General features: G+C 38.5%; 1 protein-coding gene across 1 annotated transcript in view; it reads right to left on the bottom strand.

Moving 5' to 3' along the window:
* LOC109232481 overlaps positions 7,151–24,303 on the bottom strand; it is a 29,053-nt gene continuing 11,900 nt past the window's right edge. The window contains exons 5-12 of the mRNA XM_019398253.1: positions 23,929–24,068; positions 22,877–23,053; positions 22,642–22,765; positions 22,072–22,383; positions 14,039–14,148; positions 13,852–13,908; positions 8,306–8,394; positions 7,151–7,368 (exon numbers count right to left, since the gene is read on the bottom strand). Coding sequence (XP_019253798.1) covers positions 7,151–7,368; positions 8,306–8,394; positions 13,852–13,908; positions 14,039–14,148; positions 22,072–22,383; positions 22,642–22,765; positions 22,877–23,053; positions 23,929–24,068 — 1,227 coding nt within the window. The remainder of the gene's footprint in view (positions 7,369–8,305; positions 8,395–13,851; positions 13,909–14,038; positions 14,149–22,071; positions 22,384–22,641; positions 22,766–22,876; positions 23,054–23,928; positions 24,069–24,303) is intronic.

The raw sequence follows: 24,303 nt of genomic DNA, 5'->3' as shown, positions 1-24,303 counted from the left end.
CTTCAAGTTAGCTATAACTTGAACACTGTAGGTACCTAATACAATTGCTTCTATGAAAGCTGAAAGGTACAATTTTAAACCACCTACTACAATTGAACTAGAATAAAAGATAAACACAATCTAACTGGTTCTTCTATCTCGTTCAAGTAGCTTCAGGAGTGCACACTTAAATCACACATAAATTGCTTGCAAAATTGCCTCGCTCTTTTACTCTCAATTTGTTTTAACTTCTACATATATGCAATACCTGTAAAAGAGAACAATCACTGTCATTTAATAGGTTAGTGATTAGAGTTTGATTAGGACTCAATTGCTGCTCTTCTATCGTAGAAGAGTTCATGATGTTCTCAAACTCTAACACTATCTTCATCCGGGATTGTGTTCTCTTCATTTAAAGAGACTTTCTCCCCTTATCTAATATGCAACCTTTTCGACCAGATCAGGAGATATTGCTGCGTGATCAGTAGTCTTATCTCCTTCACGTGCATCTCACATGGTTTGTGTGATCATGATTGTGCTTCACAAGATGGACCTGGTCCATGACTGACTTCTTTTGTCAATCTTCAAAACTTCACCTATTCTTGGGCCAACAAAGTGAAATATGTGAACAACTATCAGGGCCAAAGGGTAATTCTTCTAACCAACAACAACAATGGAGATGACAAGGCAATTGGGGAAATCAACAACAACAAGGGAATAGTAACTGGCAGAACAACAACCAAAATTCAAATTGGGGCAACCAAAACAATAACAACAACTATCAGGGTAATTGGAGTGGCAACAACAACAACTGGGGTAGAAACAACAATCAGGGTGGTTGGAACAATAGCAATCAAGGAAATCGGGGGCAAGGCTTTCAAAGGCCCCGATGTACCAACAACCAAACAATCCACCCCCATTTACATCCAAAGGTCCTAGTTCATCCAACAATGAAATGGGGAGAATCGAAATGATGTTTGAACAGATGATGAAAAAGAATGCTGACTCTGATGTCCAGTTGGCATCCCTCAATACTTCAATCAAAAACTTGGAGGTTCCATTAGGCCAAATCTCACAATTCTTGAATACTCGCCCTAAGGGAGCTCTACCTAGTGATACGGTAGTCAACTCGAAGGGTGGGAATAATACCGGGCATGCAATGGCGGTCACTACAAGAAGTGGACGAGGCGATAATGTGAATGCCTCCAAAAAAAAAAATTTGAGTGATGAAGTTGAGTTGCAAAAGGATGATATCCCTTTGGTGGTTGAGAATGTGACTGACGAGAACTTGATTGAGGAAGTGAGGATTGATATCCAAGATAATGAGGTGGAAACTCAGAATGACGTGAACCCGTCTAGGGAACACGTAATAGACATGCCAAAAACGGTTGTGCCTAAAGCCAAAGCTCCTTTGCCAATGCCACCTCCACCTTATCCTCAAAGGCTCGCGAAGCAGAAAAATGAGAACCAGTTTAAGAAATTTATTGACATGATGAAGAGCTTATCAATTAATGTGCCTTTGGTGGAGGCTCTAGAACAAGTGTCGGGTTACCCCAAGTTCATGAAATACTTGGTGACAAAGAAAAGATCCACGGATTGTGAGACATCAAAATGACCCACCAAGTTAGTGCAATAGTGTACTCGATGGCTCCGAAGCTAGAAGATCCCGGCGCTTTCACCATTCCTCGCACCATTGGGAGTGCAAACTTTGCAAANTCTTGGGGCCTGCTTGAGTCCATAGAGAGCCTTGTCTAACTTGTACACATGCTCATGACATTCCTTGCTCTCAAACCCTGGAGGTTGTTTCACAAATACTTCTTCTTTCAGGTAGCCATTTAGGAAGGCACTTTTGACATCCATCTGATGAAGAGTGAATTCCATATGTGCTGCAAAGGCTATGAGAAGTCTGATTGCCTCTAGTCTTGCAATTGGAGCAAAAGTCTCACCATAATCTATGCCCTCCTCCTGGCTGTAACCTTGAACCACCAGTCTTGCCTTGTTTCTTGTAACAGTTCCATCTTCATCAAGTTTGTTCCTAAAGACCCATTTTGTACCAATAACTGATCTATCTTTGGGCCTTGGAACTAGATGCCAAACTTGACTTCTCTCAAGTTGATTGAGTTCATCTTGCATTGCATTGATCCAATCTGCATCCTGCAAAGCCTCAACAACATTTTTAGGTTCAATAAGAGATAAAAATGCATCAAAAGCACACAGATTCTTTAATTCTGATCTAGTTTTGACTCCAGATGTTGGATCAGTGATAATGTTTTCAATGGGATGAGAACTTTGGTACTTATGGGGTTTCACAACCAACTGGTTTCTACTGGATGTTTCTTCCATGTTCTGTTACTGAGGAACAGGGTCATGAACAGGTTCCTTTAAGGAATTTATTTCAATTTCTCTTTGATTAGTTCCCTCTGTCAGGTTGCCTGGATGGAAGAACCTGTTCCATCACCTGTTCCTTTTGTTGGTGCCACATTGACTTGTGCCGAGGCTTCAGTCAAGTCCTTTACCAATCCAATGGCTTCATCTTCATGTTCCTGTCTCTCAGGAAGAATGTTAGTTTCATCAAATACTACATGTACACTTTCTTCTACACACAAAGTTCTTTTATTAAACACTTTATATGCTTTGCTATGTGAAGAATATCCCAAGAATACTCCCTCATCACTTCTGGGATCAAACTTACCTAGGGAGTCTTTTCCATTATTATGCACATAGCACTTACAACCAAATGCCCTAAGATGGGATATGTTTGATTTTCTCCCTTTAAGTAACTCATAGGGAGTCTTCTCTACAAGAGGTCTAGTCATGCATCTATTGATTATGTAACATGCAGTGTTTACAGCCTCTGCCCAGAAGCTGTGAGGCAGTTTACTAGAAAGAAGCATGGTCCTAGCCATGTCCTCAAGAGTCCTATTCTTTCTTTCAACTACTCCATTTTGTTGAGGAGTTCTAGGGGCAGAGAAATTATGATTTATACCATTTTCATCACATAATTCAGCAAACTTGGAATTTTCAAATTCAGTTCCATGATCAGACCTAATGGATGCAAGTTGATTTCCTAATTGTCTTTGAGTTTTTCTAACAAATGCAGTAAACATGTCAAATGCTTCATCTTTAGAAGTTAGAAATAGAACCCAGGTAAATCTAGAATAATCATCAACAAGCACCATTACATATTTCTTTCCACCTCTGCTCATGGTTCTCATTGGACCACAGAGATCCAAATGGACCAGTTCCAACGACTTGGTTGCTTACCATTTTCTTGCTTTTGAAGGATGATCTTACCTGCTTCCCCCTTGCACATGCCTCACAAACTTTGTCTTCCTTGAACTTGATGTTGGGCAACCCTATCACCAAGTCCTTAGAGACTAATTTGTTTAGCTGATTCAAACTAGCATGACCAAGTCTTTTGTGCCACAGGAGGGGATCATTAACCAACACACTTAGGCAAGTGATTTTATTTTCTGAGAGAATGGACAAATCTACAATGTAAATATTGTTAACTCTCTTTCCCCGCAAAACAATCTTGTCAGTGGTAAGATTAATCACAAAGCATTTAGTAGAGGTGAATGCTACAAGGTTACCTCTGTCACATAGTTGTGACACACTGATCAGGCTATATTTTAAGCCATCTATAAAGTAGACATTCTCAATAGAGTGAGAGTCTGTCTTACCTACATTTCCAACCCCAATGATCTCACCTTTCTTTTCATTACCAAAGGAGACATTACCTCCTTTTAAGTCTTCAAGTGAAAGGAACTGGTCCTTGTTCCCAGTCATATGTTTTGAGCAGCCACTATCCATATACCATATTTGGCTACTTCCTTTCACTTGGACCAGCAAAAAGAAATTAGGGGTTAGTCTTAGGAACCTAAACTAGTTTGGGTCCCTTTCTATAGGCAAAAGGATGAATCAAATTCCTTCTTGCCCACCCAGGCAGCTTACTTTTTTCTTGAACAAAGGCTTTGTTCTTTTGACTGGCCTTTTCTTTTGCATTGTATTCATTTTTGTAATGGCCATTCTTGCCACAGTGTGTGCAGACTTTATTCTCAGGAAGTGTGAGGTACTTGCTTTTAGGGTCCCACTTTGGTGCTTGAGTCCCATAGCCAAGTCCTCTTTTGTTGCTACTGTGATGCTCTTGCAACCAAGAAAGTGCATCAGAAGCCTTGTTCCATTTGCAAGTTCTGTCTAGTTCATGTTTCACTTTTCCTAGATCTTCTTTTAGGACTTTAATCAATTCATCCTTCTTGTACAACTCATCCTTCATTTTTCCTAAGTTTTCCTCTAGAGTGAGATATGTGTGATCAACTTTCTTCTTTCATGTTCCTAGTTTCAGTTTTAAGTTTTCAGACTTAAGTTCTAGGACACTGGTGTCAAGTTCAAGAACTTGGTTCTTCAACTCAGCATTTTTGCTATCACTCTCATTAGCCCTAGACTCTAGACTTTTGCATTTTGCTTTTAGGATCACACATTCCCTAGACAGATCTTCCTTCTCATTGTTAATTATCTCAGACTCATCAATGAAGTCTAGTAATAACTCAGCCAGCCTTTCTTTAGACAGAAATTTAATCTTGTCTTTGAGATGAAGAATACTTACCTCTTGTTCATCATCTGATTCTCCAATATCCATAAGTTCCTGTTCATCTCCAGCTTCATCCTCTGAGTCCTCATCTGATGTTTCTCCCCAGGCAGCAACCATAGCCTTTGTTGATCCTTTGTTCCTTCTTGGTTGAACCTGTTCCTTCTTCCTGTTCCTTCGTTCAGCCCTTTCTTTCTTCCACTCAATTTCCCATTGAGGGCAATTCTTGATCATGTGATCAGTCTTACCACACTTGTAGCAACCCTCATTGGTCTGTTTCTCAGGAGCCCTTGGTTTGTTGAAGGTTGTACCTCTTGAAGAACCCTTTCCTCTCATCAGGTACTTTTTGAAATCTCTTGTGATCATTGCCATTTCATCATCCTCCAGATCTGAACCTTCAGCAATTCTGAGAGCCAGACTTCTTTCCTTCTTGGGTGTATCCATCTTCATGGTTTGCCTTCTCAGTTCATAGGCAGTAAGATTTCCAATTAGTTCATCCAGCTTGAGTGTAGCAATATTCTTAGATTCCTGAATAGCAGTGATTTTGCTTTCCCATGAGACTGGCAGAACTCTTGTCAAGATTTTCTCAACCTTGTCTTCTTCAAGAATAATCCTTCCAAGAGACTTAAGTTCAATTGTTAGTGTAGTGAACCTAGTATACATCTCTTGGATAGTTTCTCCTTCCTTCATAGTGAAATTCTCATATTGAGAATACAGCAGTATTCCTCTGGACCTCTTCACTTGAGGTGTTCCTTCATGAGCCACTTGCAAAGTGTCCCAGATTTCCTTAGCAGTGGTACAGCTTTGGATCTTGCTGTACTCATCTGGACTTAGTCCACACACAAGCCATTTCTTGGCCTTAGCATTTTTCTCCCACTTCTTCAGGTCTTCAGCAGTGCAGTCAGCTCTTGTCTTTGGCACATCAACTCCTTCAGCATTCTTCTTTGTGGTTGCTAGAGGACCATCAGTGACTATGTCCCAGAGTTCATAGTCTTCCCCTATGATGTGATCCCTCATCCTGTTCTTCCACCAAGAATAATACTGACCATTGAAGAGTGGAGGCCTAGCAGTGGATTGCCCTTCCCAGTTCTCAGGTGGTGCACTCATGTTGATCTTTTCCTAAGGTGTTAGCCTCTTCAAGGATAACCTGCTCTGATACCAATTGATGTTCTAAACGTCAATACCACACAAGGGGGGGTGATTTGCGTGGTACCCAATTTTCGATCTAGAAGAACCAGGTTCTTCTAAGTGATCTAACTACTACTGTTTGCGGAATTAAAAGTACATAAAATAAAGAACACAGAGATTTTTACGTGGAAAACACCTGGCTCAAAAGGTGAAAAAAACACGACCTACTACTCAGTAGGATTTTCCCAAACTTCCACTAAAATCACTGAGCCAAAATAGCATTTACAAAACTCTTTGTAAACCTAAGGATTAACTCTAATCCCGTTGTAGCAACCAGCCTCTAACTGCTGCGACAACTTCAAGTTAACTCTAACTTGAATACTCAAAATACCTATTACAATTGCTTCTAGATAAAGCTGAAAGGTACAATACAAAACACCTACTACAATTGAACTAGAATAAGAAAAAATACAATAGAACTGGTTCTTCTATTTTGTTCAAGTAGCTTCAGGAGTGCACACTTAAATCTCACATAAATTGCTTGCAAAATCACCTTGCTCTTTTGCTCTCAATTTAGTTTTACTTCTACGTATGTGCAATACCTACAAAAGAGAACAATCACTTTTATTTAATGAGTTAGTAATTAGAGTTTGATTGAGACTCAATTTCTGATCTTCCATCAAAGGTCAGTCCTTGAACAACACAAACTCCAACCCTATCTTTTATCCGAATTGTATTCTCTTCTCATAAGGAAACTTTCTCTCTTTATCCCATATGCAACCTTTTCGATCAGTTCAGGAGATATTGTTGCTTGATCAATGGGACTTATCTCCTTCACGTGCATCTCACATGTATAGGTTGACAAACACTGTGCTTCACATGATGGACCTGGTCCATGACTGAGTTCATTTGTCATTCTTCAAAACTTCACCTGTTCTTGGGCCAACATAAAGCCTTTATTTAGGCCCTCCAAATTTTAAGGCTCCAAAAAATTTTAATAGTAATTTTATGATTTTGTTTTATTTTAGACAATATTAAAGTTTGTAGAAAAAATAAAAAGGTACAAAAATTTTGTTTAAAGAAAAGAAAAAAGAATGACTTTCTACTCTTCAACAGTAAAAATATTTCAAAACTTTGAACTAGGCTACTTAAAATCTTTATATAAATAAATATAATTTCATATAACAATATCAAAGGTGTATATTGCAAATACATGCCTGACATCTTATTCATTCAAATTACTCCTTACTAATAAAAACAGATCAAAGCCAAGTTCACTTTGTGCTTATTTCATTCTTTTGCATATCCTTGTAAGCAACACTTAAGGTGTATCTCCACACAAGCATATAAAGCAGAGAACTTTGACTTTCTATACAAACATATTAGTTCCAAATAGAACCAAATGATCCCATCTACCATGATAAAGCAAAATATCAGTACCTTGTCAAATGGTACTTAATTGTAGGTATAAGCAAATCTAGAATTGACAGATAGGAAGAAAGAAAGGAAAAGAGTCTCGAAACTAGTCGTGTAGGCTACCATGTCCCACACTACATGCTGACTTGCCCACTGTGCACCATTGGCCGACTTACAGCAGTAACCTTTAAGTGCCTTGCTACGGGCCATAGATATTGACCGCCTCCAGCGGCATAGTCCAACATCATAGGTCGCACCTGAAGACATATGACAACGACATGGGACTATGCTCAACGATTAGGCCAACGACATAGACCACGTCCAATGACATATGCTAGCGACATAATCAACCGTGTGACACGTACCAATGCACCTATCCTCGAGTTGACCACATACATAAATTATGCCATCCAAACATCAAAAGAACGTATGATACCATAAATGAGGCCATGCTTTTAGGTTTACGTTTGTCCTGCCAAGACCTGGAGGAATATGCAGCCACGCGTCGTGTACCATTCACTAGTGCACCATACGCCCACCCAAGACCTTTGGCATATCTCTATTAAACTTGTATAATCTATACTGAATGCTTCATAACAGGTCGATCCCTGGTGGTTGAGGCAGTAAATTAAAGTAGTTAAATGGAGCAAGCTAGTCAACAAACACAAGTTGAAATTTTTACCAATAATAAGTAGAAACTTTTTATCTTTAATAATGTTCACTAAAATATCAACCTTTTTATCTTAAATTGAATTTCAAATATTGAATACTAGTTATAAGTTGCATTACCACGAGATTTTCATCATGCAGTCCTTTTAGATCATCTAATTTTTACTGAAGAAGAATTAAAAATTATGCACAAAATTAGGGGAACAAATTGAATAAGATAATATACATTTTTCTCAATATTGACATAGTAAAATCATCATAAATCTCTTTAGCCCACTAGATCTCTGAGAAATGTACAAAATACAAAAAGAATTAGGTAAACGAAATATCCGATTGCAACATGGTTTGGGCAATTCTATTAATGTAGAACATCATAGGTCGTGTAGGCTACCATGTCCCACACTACATGCTGACTTGCCCACTGCGCACCATTGGCTGACTTACAGCAATAACCTATCAGTTCCTTACTATGGGCCATAAGCATTGACCGCCTCTAGCGACATAGTCCAACATCATAGGTCGCACCTGAAGGCATAGGAACATCAAGGTTACTGCTGGTGGTCGGTGTATGGTGCCCAGTGGGCAAGTCAGCATATAGTGTGGGACATCGTAGCCTACACGACCAATACGTTATACATTAATGGCATTTCTCAAACCACGTTTCACTTGGATATTCGTTCTACCTAAGTATTTTTGTATTTTTTTTATTTCTCGGAGATTTAGTGGGATAAAGAGATGCAAGATGATTTTACTATTTCAATATTGAGAAAGGTTTATGTTATCCTGTTCAAATTGTTCCCCTAAATTTGTGCACAATTTTAATTCTTCTTTATTAAAAATCAGATGATCTAAAAGGATTGCATGATGAAAATCTCGTGGTAATGCAACTTATAACTTTAATTTCAATATTTGATATTCAATTTAAGATAAAAAGTTAGATATTTTAGTGAACAACATTAAAGACAAAAAGTTTTTACTTATTGGTAAAAATTTTAACTTGTGTTTGCCCACTAGATCTCTGAGAAATACACAAAATACAAAAAAGAAATAGGTAAACCAAATATCCGATTGCAACATGGTTTGGGAATAGTCGTGGAAGCTACCATGTCCCACACTACATGCTGACTTGCCCACTGCGCACTATTGGCCGACTTATAGCAGTAACCTTTAAGTGCCTTGTTACGGGCCATAGACATTGACCACCTCCAGCGACATAGTCCAACATCATAGGTCGCACCTGAAGACATAGGACAACGACATAGGTCACTCTCAACGATTAGGCCAGCGACATAGACCACGTCCAATGACATATGCTAGCGACATAATCAACCGTGTGACACGTACCAATGCACATGTCCTCGAGTTGACCACATACATAAATCATGCCATGTAAACATCAAAAGAACATATGATACCATAAATAAGGCCATGCTTTTAGGTTTACGTTTGCCCTGCCAAGACCTGGAGGAATATGCGCCACGCATTGTGTACCATGCAGTAGTGCACTATACGCCCACCCAAGACCTTTGGCATATCTCTATTAAGCTTGTATATTCTCTACTGAATGCTTCTGTCAAGGTTCGATCCCTGGTGGTTGAGGCAGTATTAGGTCAGCAACATAGACCACGTCCAATGACATAATCAACCGTGTGACACGTACCAATGCACCTGTCCTCGAGTTGACCACATACATAAATCATACCATGCAAGCATCAAAAGAACGTATGATACTATAAACGAGGCCATGCTTTTAGGTTTACATTTGCACTGCCAAGACCTGGAGGAATATGCAGCAGTGCGTCGTGTACCATGCACTAGTGCACCATACGCCCACCCAAGACCTTTGGCATATCTCTATTAAACTTGTATAATCTGTACTGAATGCTTCTGTCAAGGTTCGATCCCTAGTGGTTGAGGCAGCAAATTAAAGTATTCAAATGGAGCAAGCTAGTCAACAAACACAAGTTGAAATTTTTACCAATAAGTAGAAACTTTTTATATTTAATAATGTTCACTAAAATGTCTACCTTGTTATCTTAAATTAAATTTCAAATATTTAAACTAAAGTTATAAGTTTCATTACCACGAGATTTTCATCATGCAATCCTTTTAGATCATCTGATTTTTACTAAAGAAGAATTAAAATTGTTGTAACGATCCGAACGATCGTTTTGAGCATTTGCACTTTGCTCGGTAGTTTGGGGGCACGACTAGCTCCGCATGATTTATTTGGACTTGTGTGCAAAATTTGAGTTCATTATGAGTTGATTTGATATGTTTAGGCGCGAGTTTTTGGAAGTCGAAAGTTCGAAAGTTCATTAAGTTTGATTTGAGATGTGTTTCATCGTTTCTATGTTATTATGCGTGATTTGAGGCCTCGAGTAAGTCCGTGTTATGTTATGGGACTTGTTGGTATGTTCGTACGGGATCGAGGGGCTCGGGTGAGTTTTGGATAGAATTGGATTGTGTTGCGCTCGTTTTTCTTATGTTTCGACGTCGTTTCTTCAAGCATAAATGGTACCACATTGAACAAATGAGCTCCGATTTTTATTTTGGTTGAAGAATTAGATCTATATCATAATTACAGATTCGTAGCAGAAATAATCATCGAATTTGGACAACGTATGAGGATTTTATAGTCATTTTACTAAGAATTGGGTTGCCAGATTTTTCAGATTAATTACGAAGTTGCCACTAACTTCATATTTAAAAATCTGCACTATTTCCAAATATTGAAACTAAAATATCTCCTACATTATAAGGTCAAATGGAGTGATTCAAAAGTCTATCTTGACTAAAATTTCACGAGGAATCCATTGGAGGTATCAAAAGTAAGTTTTGGGATCGTTTGGAACGCAAACGAGGCAGAACAGCTGGGGAAAAGTACTTAATATCGAAGGTTTGTTCATCTGGTCATATTTTGAGTTTGGGAGCTCGGATTTGGACAATTTTTTGGAGGTGATTTTTACCATATGGATTGGGGTAAGTGTTCTATACTCGATTTTGGTTTTATTTCATGAATCCATCTTCCTTTTTGGCATTTGATTGATGATTTCAAAGTGAAATTTGGGAGTTTTGTCTAAAATAAAGTGCATTTTTGAGTTTTGAACATCGATTCGGAGTCGGATTTGAGTGAAACTAGTATGGTTGGACTCTTAATTGAATGAGTTATCGGATTTTGTGAGTTTTGTCGGGTTCCGAGGCGCGGGACCGAGTTGTGCTTTTTGGCCGATTTTGGGCTTTTGATTAAAGATTCGACCTTTTTCGATTAGGTTTGGTTCCTTTAGCATTGTTTGATATATTTGAGTTGTTTTTGGATAGTTTCGAGCCGTTTGGAGGTCAAAACGCGCGGGATGGCATTTTTGGAGCACCGCTTGGCTTGCTCGGTATTGGAATTAGCTTGTTCGAGGTAAGTAACTCTTCTAAACTTAGTGCTGAGGGTATGAAACCCCGAATTACATGCTACGTGATTGATGATGAGGTGACGCACATGCTAGCTGACGGGCGTGTGGGCGTCCACCCTGTAAATTGTGATGCCGTTGTCTCCACGGCACTGTATAATGGCCCTATTTTTGTTGATATCTATGTTTTCACCATGTGATAAAGTAACTGAGCTGTCAATCATGTTAGATATCATGTTTAGGCTTTATGATGATATCGTTAGGACCCATAGTGGTCGTTGCATGCTGTCATCTCACTGATTTCATTGATATTTCGTACTCAGTCATATTTATGCATTCGTATTATATCTCGGTCTCAGTTGTTACTTATTGATACATCATATCATTGTTTTGGGTCAGTTTTTATGACATCGTGAGCCCGTGGGTGAGACTGGAGAGATTGATGACTGAGTGAGGTCTAGGGCCCAGTGGTGAGATATTGATATCATAGCACGTGAGTTGTCCGTGCGGATCTTGATTTGATATTATAGCATGTGAGTTGTCCGTGCGGGTCTTGTTTTGATATTATAGCACGTGAGTTGTCCGTGCAGATTATAGCGCTTGGGCTAAAGGAGCCCCTCTGGAGTCTGCACACCCCCAGTTAGCGCGGATGATATTATTGAGGGATTGATTTCCCTGGACATGGATTTGTCTGAAGTACTTGATATCTGGAGATGGATTTCTCCACAGGGTTGGATTGCCCTTTTTCCTCGATACTGAGTGACTTATAGTCAGTGTTGTATATGTTTCGGGATGGATTTTCTTGGGCCGTATGGGCCATATACAGTACCGAGTGGTTGAGCATGATGAGTGGAAAGTGTGAGACATTGAGATTGAGTACCCTGAGAGTATGAGTACATGATTCATTTCTGAGATACATGGCATTGGCATGCATATATGACATACATGCATAGAGACGCATTTTCCTCATGCTGTATGGTATCACGTCATTCATGAGTTTTACACACATTGATATGTGGTTATAGAGAGGTATCTCACACTTTCTATCTGGAAAGAAAATGAAACATCTTATTTATTGTGAAAAGGATTTTTAGAAAAATTACAGTTTTCAAACTATCTCACATTTTACGACGATTTCGGTAAAGAATTTGAGTTTTCACTGATATTCTTGAAATGCGGAACTATTTTCGGAAAACTGTGAAAAAGTTGAGCATTTTACTTCTGAGTTACTTCCTTATTTATACGCTCTACGTTGTTATGAACTGCTGTTGGATATTGTGTTGCACCCGGCCTATGTTCCAGCTCGTCACTGCTTTCAACCTAAGGTTAGGTTTCTTACTTACTCAGTACATGGGGTCGGTTGTATTGATACTACACTTCTGCACATTGCGTGCAGATGTTAGCTGTTGTTGTTGTGCTTGATGGTTGCCGGATTGAAGATGTACCTGCGTTCCTGTTGTAGCTGCCTCTTGTTCATGGTAGCCTTAGATTTATAAAAACTCTGTTTATGTACTTTTCAAACAGAAGATGTATTTACTTCATATCAGCTTTGTAGATTCTATTTTTAGAAGCTCATGATTTGTACTACCAGTCCTTGGGGAATGTATAAGATTTAGATAGTATCTTTTGTTTAGTTGTCTTATTAATATTATTAGAATTGGATAGTTATTAGTTGGCTTACCTAGCGGGTTGGGTTAGGTGCCATCACGACTAGTGTATTTTGGGTCTTGACAATTGTGCACAATTTAGGTGAACAAATTGAATAGGATAACATACTCTTTTCTCAATATTGACATAGTAAAATCATCATGCATCTCTTTAGCCCACTAGATCTCTGAGAAATACACAAAATACAAAAAGAATCAGGTAAACAAAATATCCGATTGCAACATGATTTGGGCAATGATATTAATGTAGAATGGAATAGTCGTGTAGGCTAAAATATCCCACACTACATGCTGACTTGTCCACTGCGCACCATTGGCCGACTTACAGCAGCAACCTTTAGTGCCTTGCTACGGGCCATAGACATTGACCGCCTCCAGCGACATAGTCCAACATCATAGGTCGCACCTGACGACATAGGTCTCTCTCAACGATTAGGCCAACGACATAGACCACGTCCAATGACATATGCTAGCGATATAATTAACCGTGTGACACGTACCAATGCACCTGTCCTCGAGGTGACCACATACATAAATCATGCCATGCAAACATCAAAAGAATATATGATACCATAAACGAGGTCATGCTTTTAGGTTTACGTTTGCCCTGCCAAGACCTGGAGGAATATGCAGCCACGCGTCTTGTACCATGCACTAGTGCACCATACGCCCACCCAAGACCTTAATCTCTACTGAATGCTTTTGTCAATGTTCGATCCATGGTGGTTGAGGCAGTAAATTAAAGTAGTTAAATGGAGCAATCTAGTCAACAAACACAAGTTGAAATTTTTACCAATAAGTAAAAGCTTCTTGTCTTTAATAATGTTCACTAAAATATCTACCTTGTTATCTTAAGTTGAATTTCAAATATTGAAATTAAAGTTATAATTTGCAATACCACGAGATTTTCATCATGTAATCCTTTTAGATCATCTGATTTTTACTAAAGGAGAATTAAAATTGTGCACAAATTTAGGGGAACAAATTGAATAGGATAACATACACTTTTCTCAATATTGACATAGTAAAATCATCATGCATCTCTTTAGCCACTGGTTCCCTGAGAAATACACAAAATACAAAAAAGAATCAGGTAAACCAAATATCCGATTGCAACATGGTTTGGGCAATGCTATTAATGTAGAACGGAATAGTCGTTTAGGCTACCATGTCCCACACTACATGCTGACTTGACCACTGTGCACCATTGGCGGCTTACTGCAGTAACCTTTCTGTGCCTTGCTACGCGCCATAGGCATTGACCGCCTCTAGCGACATAGTCCAACATCATAGGTCGCACCTGAAGACATAGGTCACTCTCAACGATTAGGCCAGCGACATAGACCACGTCCAATTGCATATGCTAGCGACATAATCAACCGTGTGACACGTACCAATGTACATGTCCTCGAGTTGACCACATACATAAATCATTCGATGCAAACATCAAAAGAATGTATGATACCATAAACGAGGCCATGCTTTTAGGTTTACGTTTGCGCTGCCAAGACCTGGAGGAATATGCAGCCACACATCATGTACCATGCACTAGTGTACCATACCCCACCCAAGACCTTTGGCATATCTCTATTAAACTTGTATATTCTCTACTGAATGCTTCTGTCAAGGTTCGATCCCTGGTGGTTGAGGCAGTATTAGGTCAGCAACATAGACCACGTCCAATGACATATGCTAGCGACATAATCAACCGTGTGACACGTACCAATGCATCTGTCCTCGAGTTGACCACATACATAAATCATGCCATGCAAGCATCAAAAGAACGTATGATACTATAAACAAGGCCATGCTTTTAGGTTTAGGTTTGCCCTACCAAGACCTGGAGGAATATGCAGCAACACGTCGTATACCATGCGCTAGTGCACATACGCCCACCCAAGACCTTTGGCATATCTCTATTAACCCATCGCAATAGAATTTCAAAGATCAAGCTAAGTTTCCTTCTATAGGCAATCCAATGTTTTGCTCTCCAGCAAGATAAGTTGAACATTATCTTTGCCAGCGAAGAAGATTTCCAAAAGAATTGAAGGACTATATTCAAAAAGATTTTCAAAAATATTAAACCTAACTGGAGCATAATTAGGAAAGGCGTTTCTTTTCCGTAAACGAAACACTTTATGCCTTAAATCAAATAAATACATAGTGTAAATCCCAAAGATCTTTCACAAAAACCTTTCCAAAACCAAATATATTAGGGATGTCTGTCAACACATGTTTGTCAAAAACAGACTTGATAATTCATACATGATAATCATTAGATTAAAATACAATACTATTTAAACTAATAAAAAATGCTTAAATGAAAAGATTTTTAAAATAAAAAGAAGTACACAAATAGCCATTTTTAGGACTGCTATTTAGGATTTAGCCCGTACTTACTTTGTCCTAAAAATTTGAATTAAAACTATTAACTTAAGAACTTTATGTCCTGGAAAATAGAACTCAAAAACTGAAATTCAGGACACACTAACTAATTTCTAAATAGCATCCTTCTAAAATGGCTACCTGGTGTCATTTCTACTATTTAGTTTTGGGATACTCTTTAGGCCCAAGGCCAACATTTCCCTCCTATAGTCTTATGAGGTCGGTACATAAATAGCCAGCCAGATTCACTGTTTGTTTTTCCTAATTAGTATATATAAATTATACACTGATTATACAAGGTTATACACATACTATATACGTGAATTATACATATATTGTACATGTTTAGTTTAAGCAGTTAGATGGGCTACTATTTAGGTTAATTCTTCTAATTTTATTTCTAGTGTACTAAAAACACGGGACATTTGCATCTATACCCGCTTTTTGGGTCACGTTTTAACTTGTACCCGCTTTGTAAAAAAAATTGCAAGCGTACCCACTTTTTCGCGTAACTTCAGCATACGGGCCTGAAGTAGCAAAGGCAATCATGCGAACTTCAGCATTCTAGTAGACGGGCCTGAAGTAGCAAAAATTGCTAAACCAAGTGTGCTGAAATTTTTGTTTGTAATTGCTGAACTTAAGCATTCTAGTGTTGAAGTTTTGTTCTCTATTTGCTGAAGTTTTTATTTGTAATTGCTGAACTTAAGTATTCTAGTAGCTGAAGTTTTGTGATGCTGAAGTTATTTAGTTCATTTGTAAAAACTTCAGCACTAAATAAGCTCAAGTTTTTTTGTCCTGGATTTATTAGTTTTATCATTAAGCTTTTTCAAAAGTTTCAGCAGAAGATGCTGAAGTTATTTAGTTCATTTGTAAAAACTTCAGCACTAAATAAGCTGAAGCTTTTTTGTCCTAGATTCATTAGTTTTGTCATAAAGCTTTTTCAAAAACTTCAGCAGAAGATGCTGAAGTTATTTAGTTCATTTGTAAAAACTTCAGCACTAAATAAGCTGAAGTTTTTTTGTCCCGGATTCATTAGTTTTGTCATAAAGCTTTTTCAAAAACTTCAGCAGAAGATGCTGAAGTTATTTAGTTCATTTGTAAAAACTTCAGCACTATATAAGCTGAAGTTTTTGAAAAAGCTTTCTAACATACTAGATAAATAATCACCTTATTCTTTCATAGTGAATTACTACTATAAAATAATCAGATTGCCAGCAGTATTTAAATCATAAATTTTCGAAACAATAAACGTGAAAAGAACATAATTATCATAAAAAGAATCACTAAGTGTGACCTTAAACTTCCAGTACGTGGAAATATTCACAAATTATTGTCTACTAACTTACGTAATTATTTATAATTTATTTTTAAATAATCTGACAAAACATACTTATGGCAATCATCCCATGAACTGAAGTTTCATAGCAGCACCAACAGCAGCAGGAGAAAGAAGAAGAAGAAGAAGAAGAAGAAGAAGAAGAAGAAGAAGAAGAAGGAGGAGAAGGAGGAGGAGAAAGGGGGCTGAAGTTGTTTAAAAAGTGGGTACAAGTTAAAAGTTTTAAAAAAAAAAAATGGGTAATGGGGGCGACCAAATAGGGCTCCCCGTACATATTTTACTAAAAACACGTGTTCTCTAAAATCACTCTTTTCTTTTTGTATTTTATACGAACGAAAAGGGAACAACTTGCCTTCTTTTCTCTTCTCAATCACTAACTCCTTTTTCACATAGACGAGTAGTGGACTTGCATATCGTAATAAGCATGAATTTTGTGTACCAATAAGTATGTGCAGGTTTCGTAGTTGGTATACATAGAGTATACACTGATGAATCGACCTCTTTCTACGTCCAGGTTTTACTTTCCATATGTTCACTAGTAACAGATCCAAATCCAAGATGATCCATTGGTTCCAGAAATTGCTCATATGTACAAATCTGATTGGAAGAAGTATGAATCAATGGCTCGTAATTGGACCCAAAAGTTTGCTATGAACTGAGTTGTTGTATCCATAAAAAGCTCATGTGTTATATTTTGTAACAAAAGATTAATGATTTTCTCTTCCACAGCCATATAATAAATGCACAAAGTTGTAATATTTGTGAAAGGAGAATTGTAACACTTGATATATTTAACTATGGAAAATTGGTTCAAATAAATGGCCTTTTTCTTTTTCTTACTAAACAATAGAAGATGTTATGGATGAAATTTCTTTGATTAGGTAACTCCTTTTCTGGATACTTCTTTGATTTGAATAGAAAGTGTTTGGAGTGATTTGAGTTAAATGTCCATTAAAATTGATTTTAATGAAATATATTTAGATTCCAAGAAGCTAATTGGCCAAAAAGACTATTGATTAAAACCTCAATATGGTAAACCTACTTGAATAATCATTTTTTGTGGACATGACAACTAACTGGGAACAAAGAGACTACTGGTATAGTATTATGTCCTATTTTCGGTAAATTCATACTACTTATTTAACAAGGCATCTTAGATTATAATTATACACGAACCTCATATATTCATTTTGATTTAAATATTTTAGTTAATATAATCTCCATGCTAACAAGCGAAAAAGATTTTGGAAAAATGTATAAGTATTCCCTGACCTGTAACGGAATTTCCAACTATATACTCTACCTTTGCAACTATGCAACTATTTTAAAGTCAAACAAATTCACCCTTAAAATATCACAACCAAAATTTCTGTTAGGCAGTGAATCCTACTCACTCGACACATCAGATTCCATTATTAAAAAAAATCTTTTCTATTCGTCATTACTCCAGTCACCACTCACCACCAACAAAGCGGAATAATAAAGATTCACTCATATTTATTTAGCCGCCAATCTGCCTTTTTCTTTTTCTGCTGCTACGCTAGACTTGAGGCTGTAAATGGCTATTATGGTAGAAGATTTTTGGATGGTGGCTATAATTGGTGATTGTGAGTGGCATAAAAATGATGGATGTTATAATTAAGAAGTGAGTGATAATATATAATATGAGTATAAATGTGTATGCTAGCTTAAAAGAAGACTTTTTTCAGTTAAAATTTCAATACCTCCATTTTTTTTTTGGCGTGGGAAGGTTTTTGGATGATGAAGTTTTCCCCAAAAATCTTAATGTATTTTGCTTTGCTTATGAATATATCTTTTTGAAAGTTTAATTTGTGTGTGAAAAGGATAGAAAGATGAAGAAGAAAAGTAGAATAAATGGAAGAAGAATGGTTAGACAAAATCGCCGGCGAGTGAATGTCCTTCGGGAGTAGAGAAGAAACGAATAAAGAAGTAAAAAAAAGACAAAGAAAAAGGAAAAGGAAAAAAAGTAAGAAATTATATATCTCACTAAAAATATAAAAAAAAAAAAATCTGAAAATTATTTTTTCTTGCTTCTCATTCTCCCAAGGACAGTGAATTATACACACTCTGTCACGTAAATTTTAAGGGAGCAAATAATTCTATTTAAATAAAGTTTAAGAGGGGTAATAGGATCGTTACAAAAGTAGAGTGTGTAATTGAGAATCTGACTATAGATCAAGAGGTACTTATGCATTTTTTCAAAGAATTTCAAAAAGATTGAATGACTAATATTGATTTGGTTTGCTTCTCAAACATTACACCTAATTAAGTAGAGGACAACTAGGAAAAACGTTTCTTTTCCATAAAGCAAACAATTTACGCTTTTCCAAAACCAAATATATTAAGGATAAAAAAAGTTCTCCTTACATATATAGGATTAGCATTCACACATAATCCATTTTCCACACGAATAATGAATTTTACTATTATAAATACACCCATACCTTAATTTATATTATATTAAAAGGAGAGTAGTGAAATGATCACGCCCAACTATGCCTTATAAAAAGTACTCTGCGGACGTTGCAAATATAACCCGAGTATTACGCCCAGGGTCGAATCCATAGAGAGTTAACCTATCAACCGCTATCTTCAAACCCACCAAGTATTCAGCACCAGCTTCTCAAACATTCAAATTCTCAGTTGAGTATTCTTTAACAACTAGCTTGCAAGTAACTAAATGGCTGTAACTAAATTAATAAGGTTGTAAACAATTATGGGACAAAGCTAAGGCAATGATTTCCCCTATTGATAGAATCCCTCCTTTTTATGCTCATACAAATTTACCCACTCATCTCTATCAATCTTGAACGCTAATCTTACCGCAAATCTCTCCCGAGTAATCACAGTAATCAACTATTGCACTCTCCCGAGATACACTAGCTTGCTTTATTTAGCACAATTCAATCTAGATTGCACCCAAGACTTCGTTATTCCTAATCCCGCCTTTAAACCCGCAATTATAGATTCCTCTAATAATCTAGGAGTGGTGTTGTTCAACAATACCCTAAATATGCACTCTTTTCCAAGTTATGCACACTAAATAGGTACAGCTAATTGAGGATCCTGTCAATTAACTACAACAAACACGAAGTTGAACAAATAAAGATTAAACTAGCAATTTGTATTCACATAAACAAGAAGTTCATCACCCAATAGGTTCCATCAAAGCCTTAGACAAGGAATTTAGCTACTCATAGATATGGGAGAATAAACTACACTTGAATTCATCATAAAAATCAAAAGAAAGGAAGAAAGATGTTTAGAGTACTTGCTCCCAATTGTTTTCCTTGCTAAGAAACCTAAAAAATCAATACATGCCTCTCTTGGGCGAAGTCTAGTGTTTTAAATAGGGTTTAGGTCTAAAAATCCCGTGTTTTACACTTAAGTCCCTGAAGTTTACTGTGCCCACCGCGGTTCTACCGCGGTCGCGGTAGAACCGCGGCTAAACGCCCTCGCGGAATCTTCAACTTTCAGAAACTGCCTTCCACCGCGGTTTCACCGCGGTCGCGGTAGAACCGCGGTGGAACTTGTACCCGGAAATTTTGGCCTGTTTTAAATGGGATACTTGGGAAATTCAACAATTGGCCTTTTTTCATCAATAGTTGACTCCAAAACCGCTCCTTAGCCTTCCTTACACCTATATCACCTGCAAATCATGAAAAGCACTAATAAGAGCATTTTGTTGTCATTTTTCCACATTAAAAGTTTACAAGAAGGTGATTATTTGGTGCGTGATTATAGTCAAATTCACCTATCATCAACACCCCACACTTAAACCTTTGCTCGTCCTCGAGCAAGCTAAACCACACTTCTATATCTAACTGTGCAATGTATTGCCCCAATTTATGTCACACCTGATATTATCAAAGACCGACCTAAGCAGTGCACAATCATAACTCAAATGCAGACTCTCATCCCATGACACACTTGTGCTCACTTTAATTACTCTAACTGAAATGAAGATTCACTTTTTCTTCCTGAGTCACATGCCCTCACATAAACACGATTTGAGAGTAGTTCCACACACAATAAAATTCAACAACGAGGAACCATATATAAACAGAATTCCCTCACTCTCAGCAAAGAGCATTCACATGCCACACAGATACACCATACGCTTGCCCCTAGTGTAATACTCCACTAATCGAGCCATTCAGTCAAAGATCAAGAGGTCTTTATTCGGTTGTAATGTAGGCTAAGGGACGGGTAGGATATATTTGGATATAGTGACTAACCTCCCTAAGCACTTTTAATACATACTTCCTTTTATTTTGCTTTCATGATCAACCCACTTGTTTCTCCACATTTTATTTCACTTGCTCCACCCCACTTCTCGTTAGGTACAACTGGCTCCTTTTCTTTTTTTCCTTTCTCCTTTTTTTTTTCTTTCTTTCTTTCTCCCCACCCCACACTTTGACTTTTGTATATACTTTAGTGCTTCAAGTGCTTCTAGGAGGGAAAAGTTCAATTAGCGTATTTAAACACCACATTTTAGATCATTATAGGGTTATCAAAGAAAAGGCTTCAGGCTCAAAGGGGTTAACTATGGTAATATGCACAGGTGGATTTCCGAGTATAAAGGGTCACACAAAGAAATGCCTCAATCATCTCTAAAACCGAACAACTTCTATTTCGCTTTGCACACACAGAGGGCAAGTTCTAGGTATCATATGCAAACATAAGATGCAAGTAACAGCTCACACACACTTAGCATGTAACTCATTCCGAATCAGTTCATCAACACAATCATACGAGTGTTCAAGCAAGACAAGATGTGCAAAATTAAGGCATATATTATGAGTCCACAAACAAGCTTAGCTGTCACACACTCAAGTTCTTTTCTATACAAGTGTACACATTTGGGGTTACATTCTGACATTCACCCATTTATTCTTAAACTTCAAAAAGAAAAATCTACCTAACCCGGTTCAAGAAAAACCCTTGGAAAAGAACCGTGGTCAAAAGAAAAACCAAGGGGGAGGTACTACACTACCTAAAAGAAGAAAATAAAATAAAATAAAAACCCTACATGGACTACTTCCCTCAAGAGTATTGTCCACCTAGTCCGTCATCAGGAAAAGTCCTCTACAACCAATTACTGACTTAGACCCTCAAGAACCCCGTCAAGAAGTGTCCATCGTTGGGCCAATTCAGCTAATCCTAATATAACAACTCACACATATACAACATATTACTCTAATGATACAGCACAACGATATACATCTATATACATTACCATACACAGTCAGAGCAAGTCTCCCACCCCACACTTAAAACAATGGCATGTCCCCATGTCATCAAAATATAGTAAAGAACAGAAGGGTGAGAAAACTTCCCTGAAACTCAATCTGAGTCGGAGACGGTACTGGGGTCGACATGGCAGGCCCTTCCCAACGCACGCAACCAAGCCATAAACTTGCTCTCAGATCTAGCTTGCCTCTGTGACATGGCGTCCAGCCGTGTGTGTAGACCATCCACCGAGGTGCGAAGATCCGCGACCTCGTCCTCCAAGGAGCGCAACATAGGCCGGGAGGACTGTGAGCGAGATAGGTCTGCTCCAGAATGAGAGCGCCAAGAGGGTCCAGCACTGTCTACAGACCGCCTAGATGGTGCCATAGGGACCGGATCGTCCTCCTCATCATCTATCTCAATGGTAGTGCGGGTGCCTCTGCCCACTCTGATACCGGAAGCTTTGAAGGCTGCTTTTGGGGGCAAGTCACCATCAGCAGGGTTGGTAGGGGTGTTCCTCAGCAAGCATAGTGTGGTTACCAAAGAAGGGAAGTAGAATCCCTTAGACAGCAGCGGTCCCCGTAAGACCATTTCATCGCCAATTATCCGTGCTGCATCGAAATCTTTCCCTGTCACAAAGCACCAAGTCAACAGTGCCCTGTTGAAGTTCACGTCCGTTGAGTTGCTGGACGGTAGGAACCTACTACAGATAACCGTCAACCAACACTTAGCTAGGTGAGTGAAGGAGTTAGAGTTGAGGGTTATATCTTCCTTTAGCCAAATAGGTCGCCCCTCCGTGCAAAGCACATTTGTCATGACCTCCCATGTCACCCCGGCCCTGTCATGATAGTAGTCAACATCGCTGGTGAATGGAGGTAACCTCAACACCCGGCGAATTGTTGGAATCTGAGCACTGACCACCGTACCCCGCACAATCAACTCCCTACCCAAATTCAATGGGCAGTTTGCATAAAATTCACGAACCAACATCTTGTTGACAGGTGCAGGGTCAGCAAAGAGGAACTCCATTTCCCGCCTCCGGATCTCTTCATACATCTCCACTTTTTCAACTCGGAGGGCAGCCCGATCAATCGGGATTTCCTGAATGAACGTTTTATTAGCTTTGGCACGGAAGTCATCCTCAGCCTGTTCCGATTGGAATCTAGATTCATCATAAGCAGGTCGGTGGGAAGGACCGCAGAGCGCCTGTGCCTTTTGGGAGCCATTAATCCTGAAAACAGTGAACAAACCATCAACCAATTGCAGTAGCTAATGCCAATAAGATGGTTACTCAGACTTCACCACCCAATGACACCAGCTATAACAAACTCAACAACAGCTCCACCTTTTCCGTACCACATCAGGCGACATACACCCCACACTTAGTCCATTCAATATTATCCCCTATATACAACACCACCAAAAGACAAACACCATTCTCCAACAATTAGCACCTATGCTAACAAAACTACAACACAATTATCTTTTAAACCAACAAGTGACCATACAACAACAACCATCCTGTACAACACCCCAAACCTAAGTCGGGCTTAGAACACCCCCAAAAATAGACAACATAGTACCACCATTCTTGGGCAACACATGACCCAATACCATTATACACCATAAAACTAGTTTAGGTCTCCAAACCACCAAAACAATTTCACAATTATATTATAATGGAGACCCCAACTAATGTGGCACCAACAACCCCCCAAACATCAACTACAACAACAATAACCATAGTAATCATACAAGAAAGCAAAAAATTGAAATGACTATACTAATCCTAACTAGGGTTCAACTACAACTACAATATTAACAAATTACACTACTTAGAAAATAAAGAAATAGAGAGAGAGAAGAAGAACTTACTTGAGTTGAAGAGAGGAGAAACATGGAGGTATGGGAGTGGAGGTTGGGGATGAAGGGTATTGAAGAAGAAGAGGAAGAGAGAGAGTTGGTTTGTGAAGAGAGAGGGAAAGAAAGAGGGGAATGGGGGTTTGGGGCGGAAAATAATGTATTTAGATGGGGGGGGGTGTTTTAAAAAGATTAAAAAAGAAAGAAAAGAAAAAAAAGAAAAAAAAAATTAAAATAACATAATACCTGACCGCGTCTGGGCCTGCCGCGGTTCTGCCGCTTTCGCGGTGGAACCGCAGCAGTGAAGTTCCGCGGGCGTAATCTACCGCGGTTTCACCGCGGTCGCGGTGGAACCGCGGTAGAACGCCTGTTCTGATTCTAACGCCCTTTTTTTTTTAAGCTAGATTACAAAGGTTACAATTACAACAATGTCATGGGTTGCCTCCCACGTAGCGCCTGATTTAACGTCGCGGCACGACTCAAGTGAGCGAAATTAAGGTTCGCTCGACCTCTGGGGTTCATTCAAATGCAGCTCGGTCATCTCCTTAGGCTCGTTCATGCCCACATACAATTTCAACCGCTGACCATTGACTCTAAATGTACGAGAGTCATCTTCAGTAG

The sequence above is a fragment of the Nicotiana attenuata genome, chromosome 9 (genome assembly GCF_001879085.1).
Source record: "Nicotiana attenuata strain UT chromosome 9, NIATTr2, whole genome shotgun sequence".
Classification (NCBI taxonomy): domain Eukaryota; kingdom Viridiplantae; phylum Streptophyta; class Magnoliopsida; order Solanales; family Solanaceae; genus Nicotiana; species Nicotiana attenuata.
The sequence above is the reverse complement of the archived record's forward strand: the minus strand, read 5'-3'. Positions and strand labels throughout refer to the sequence as shown.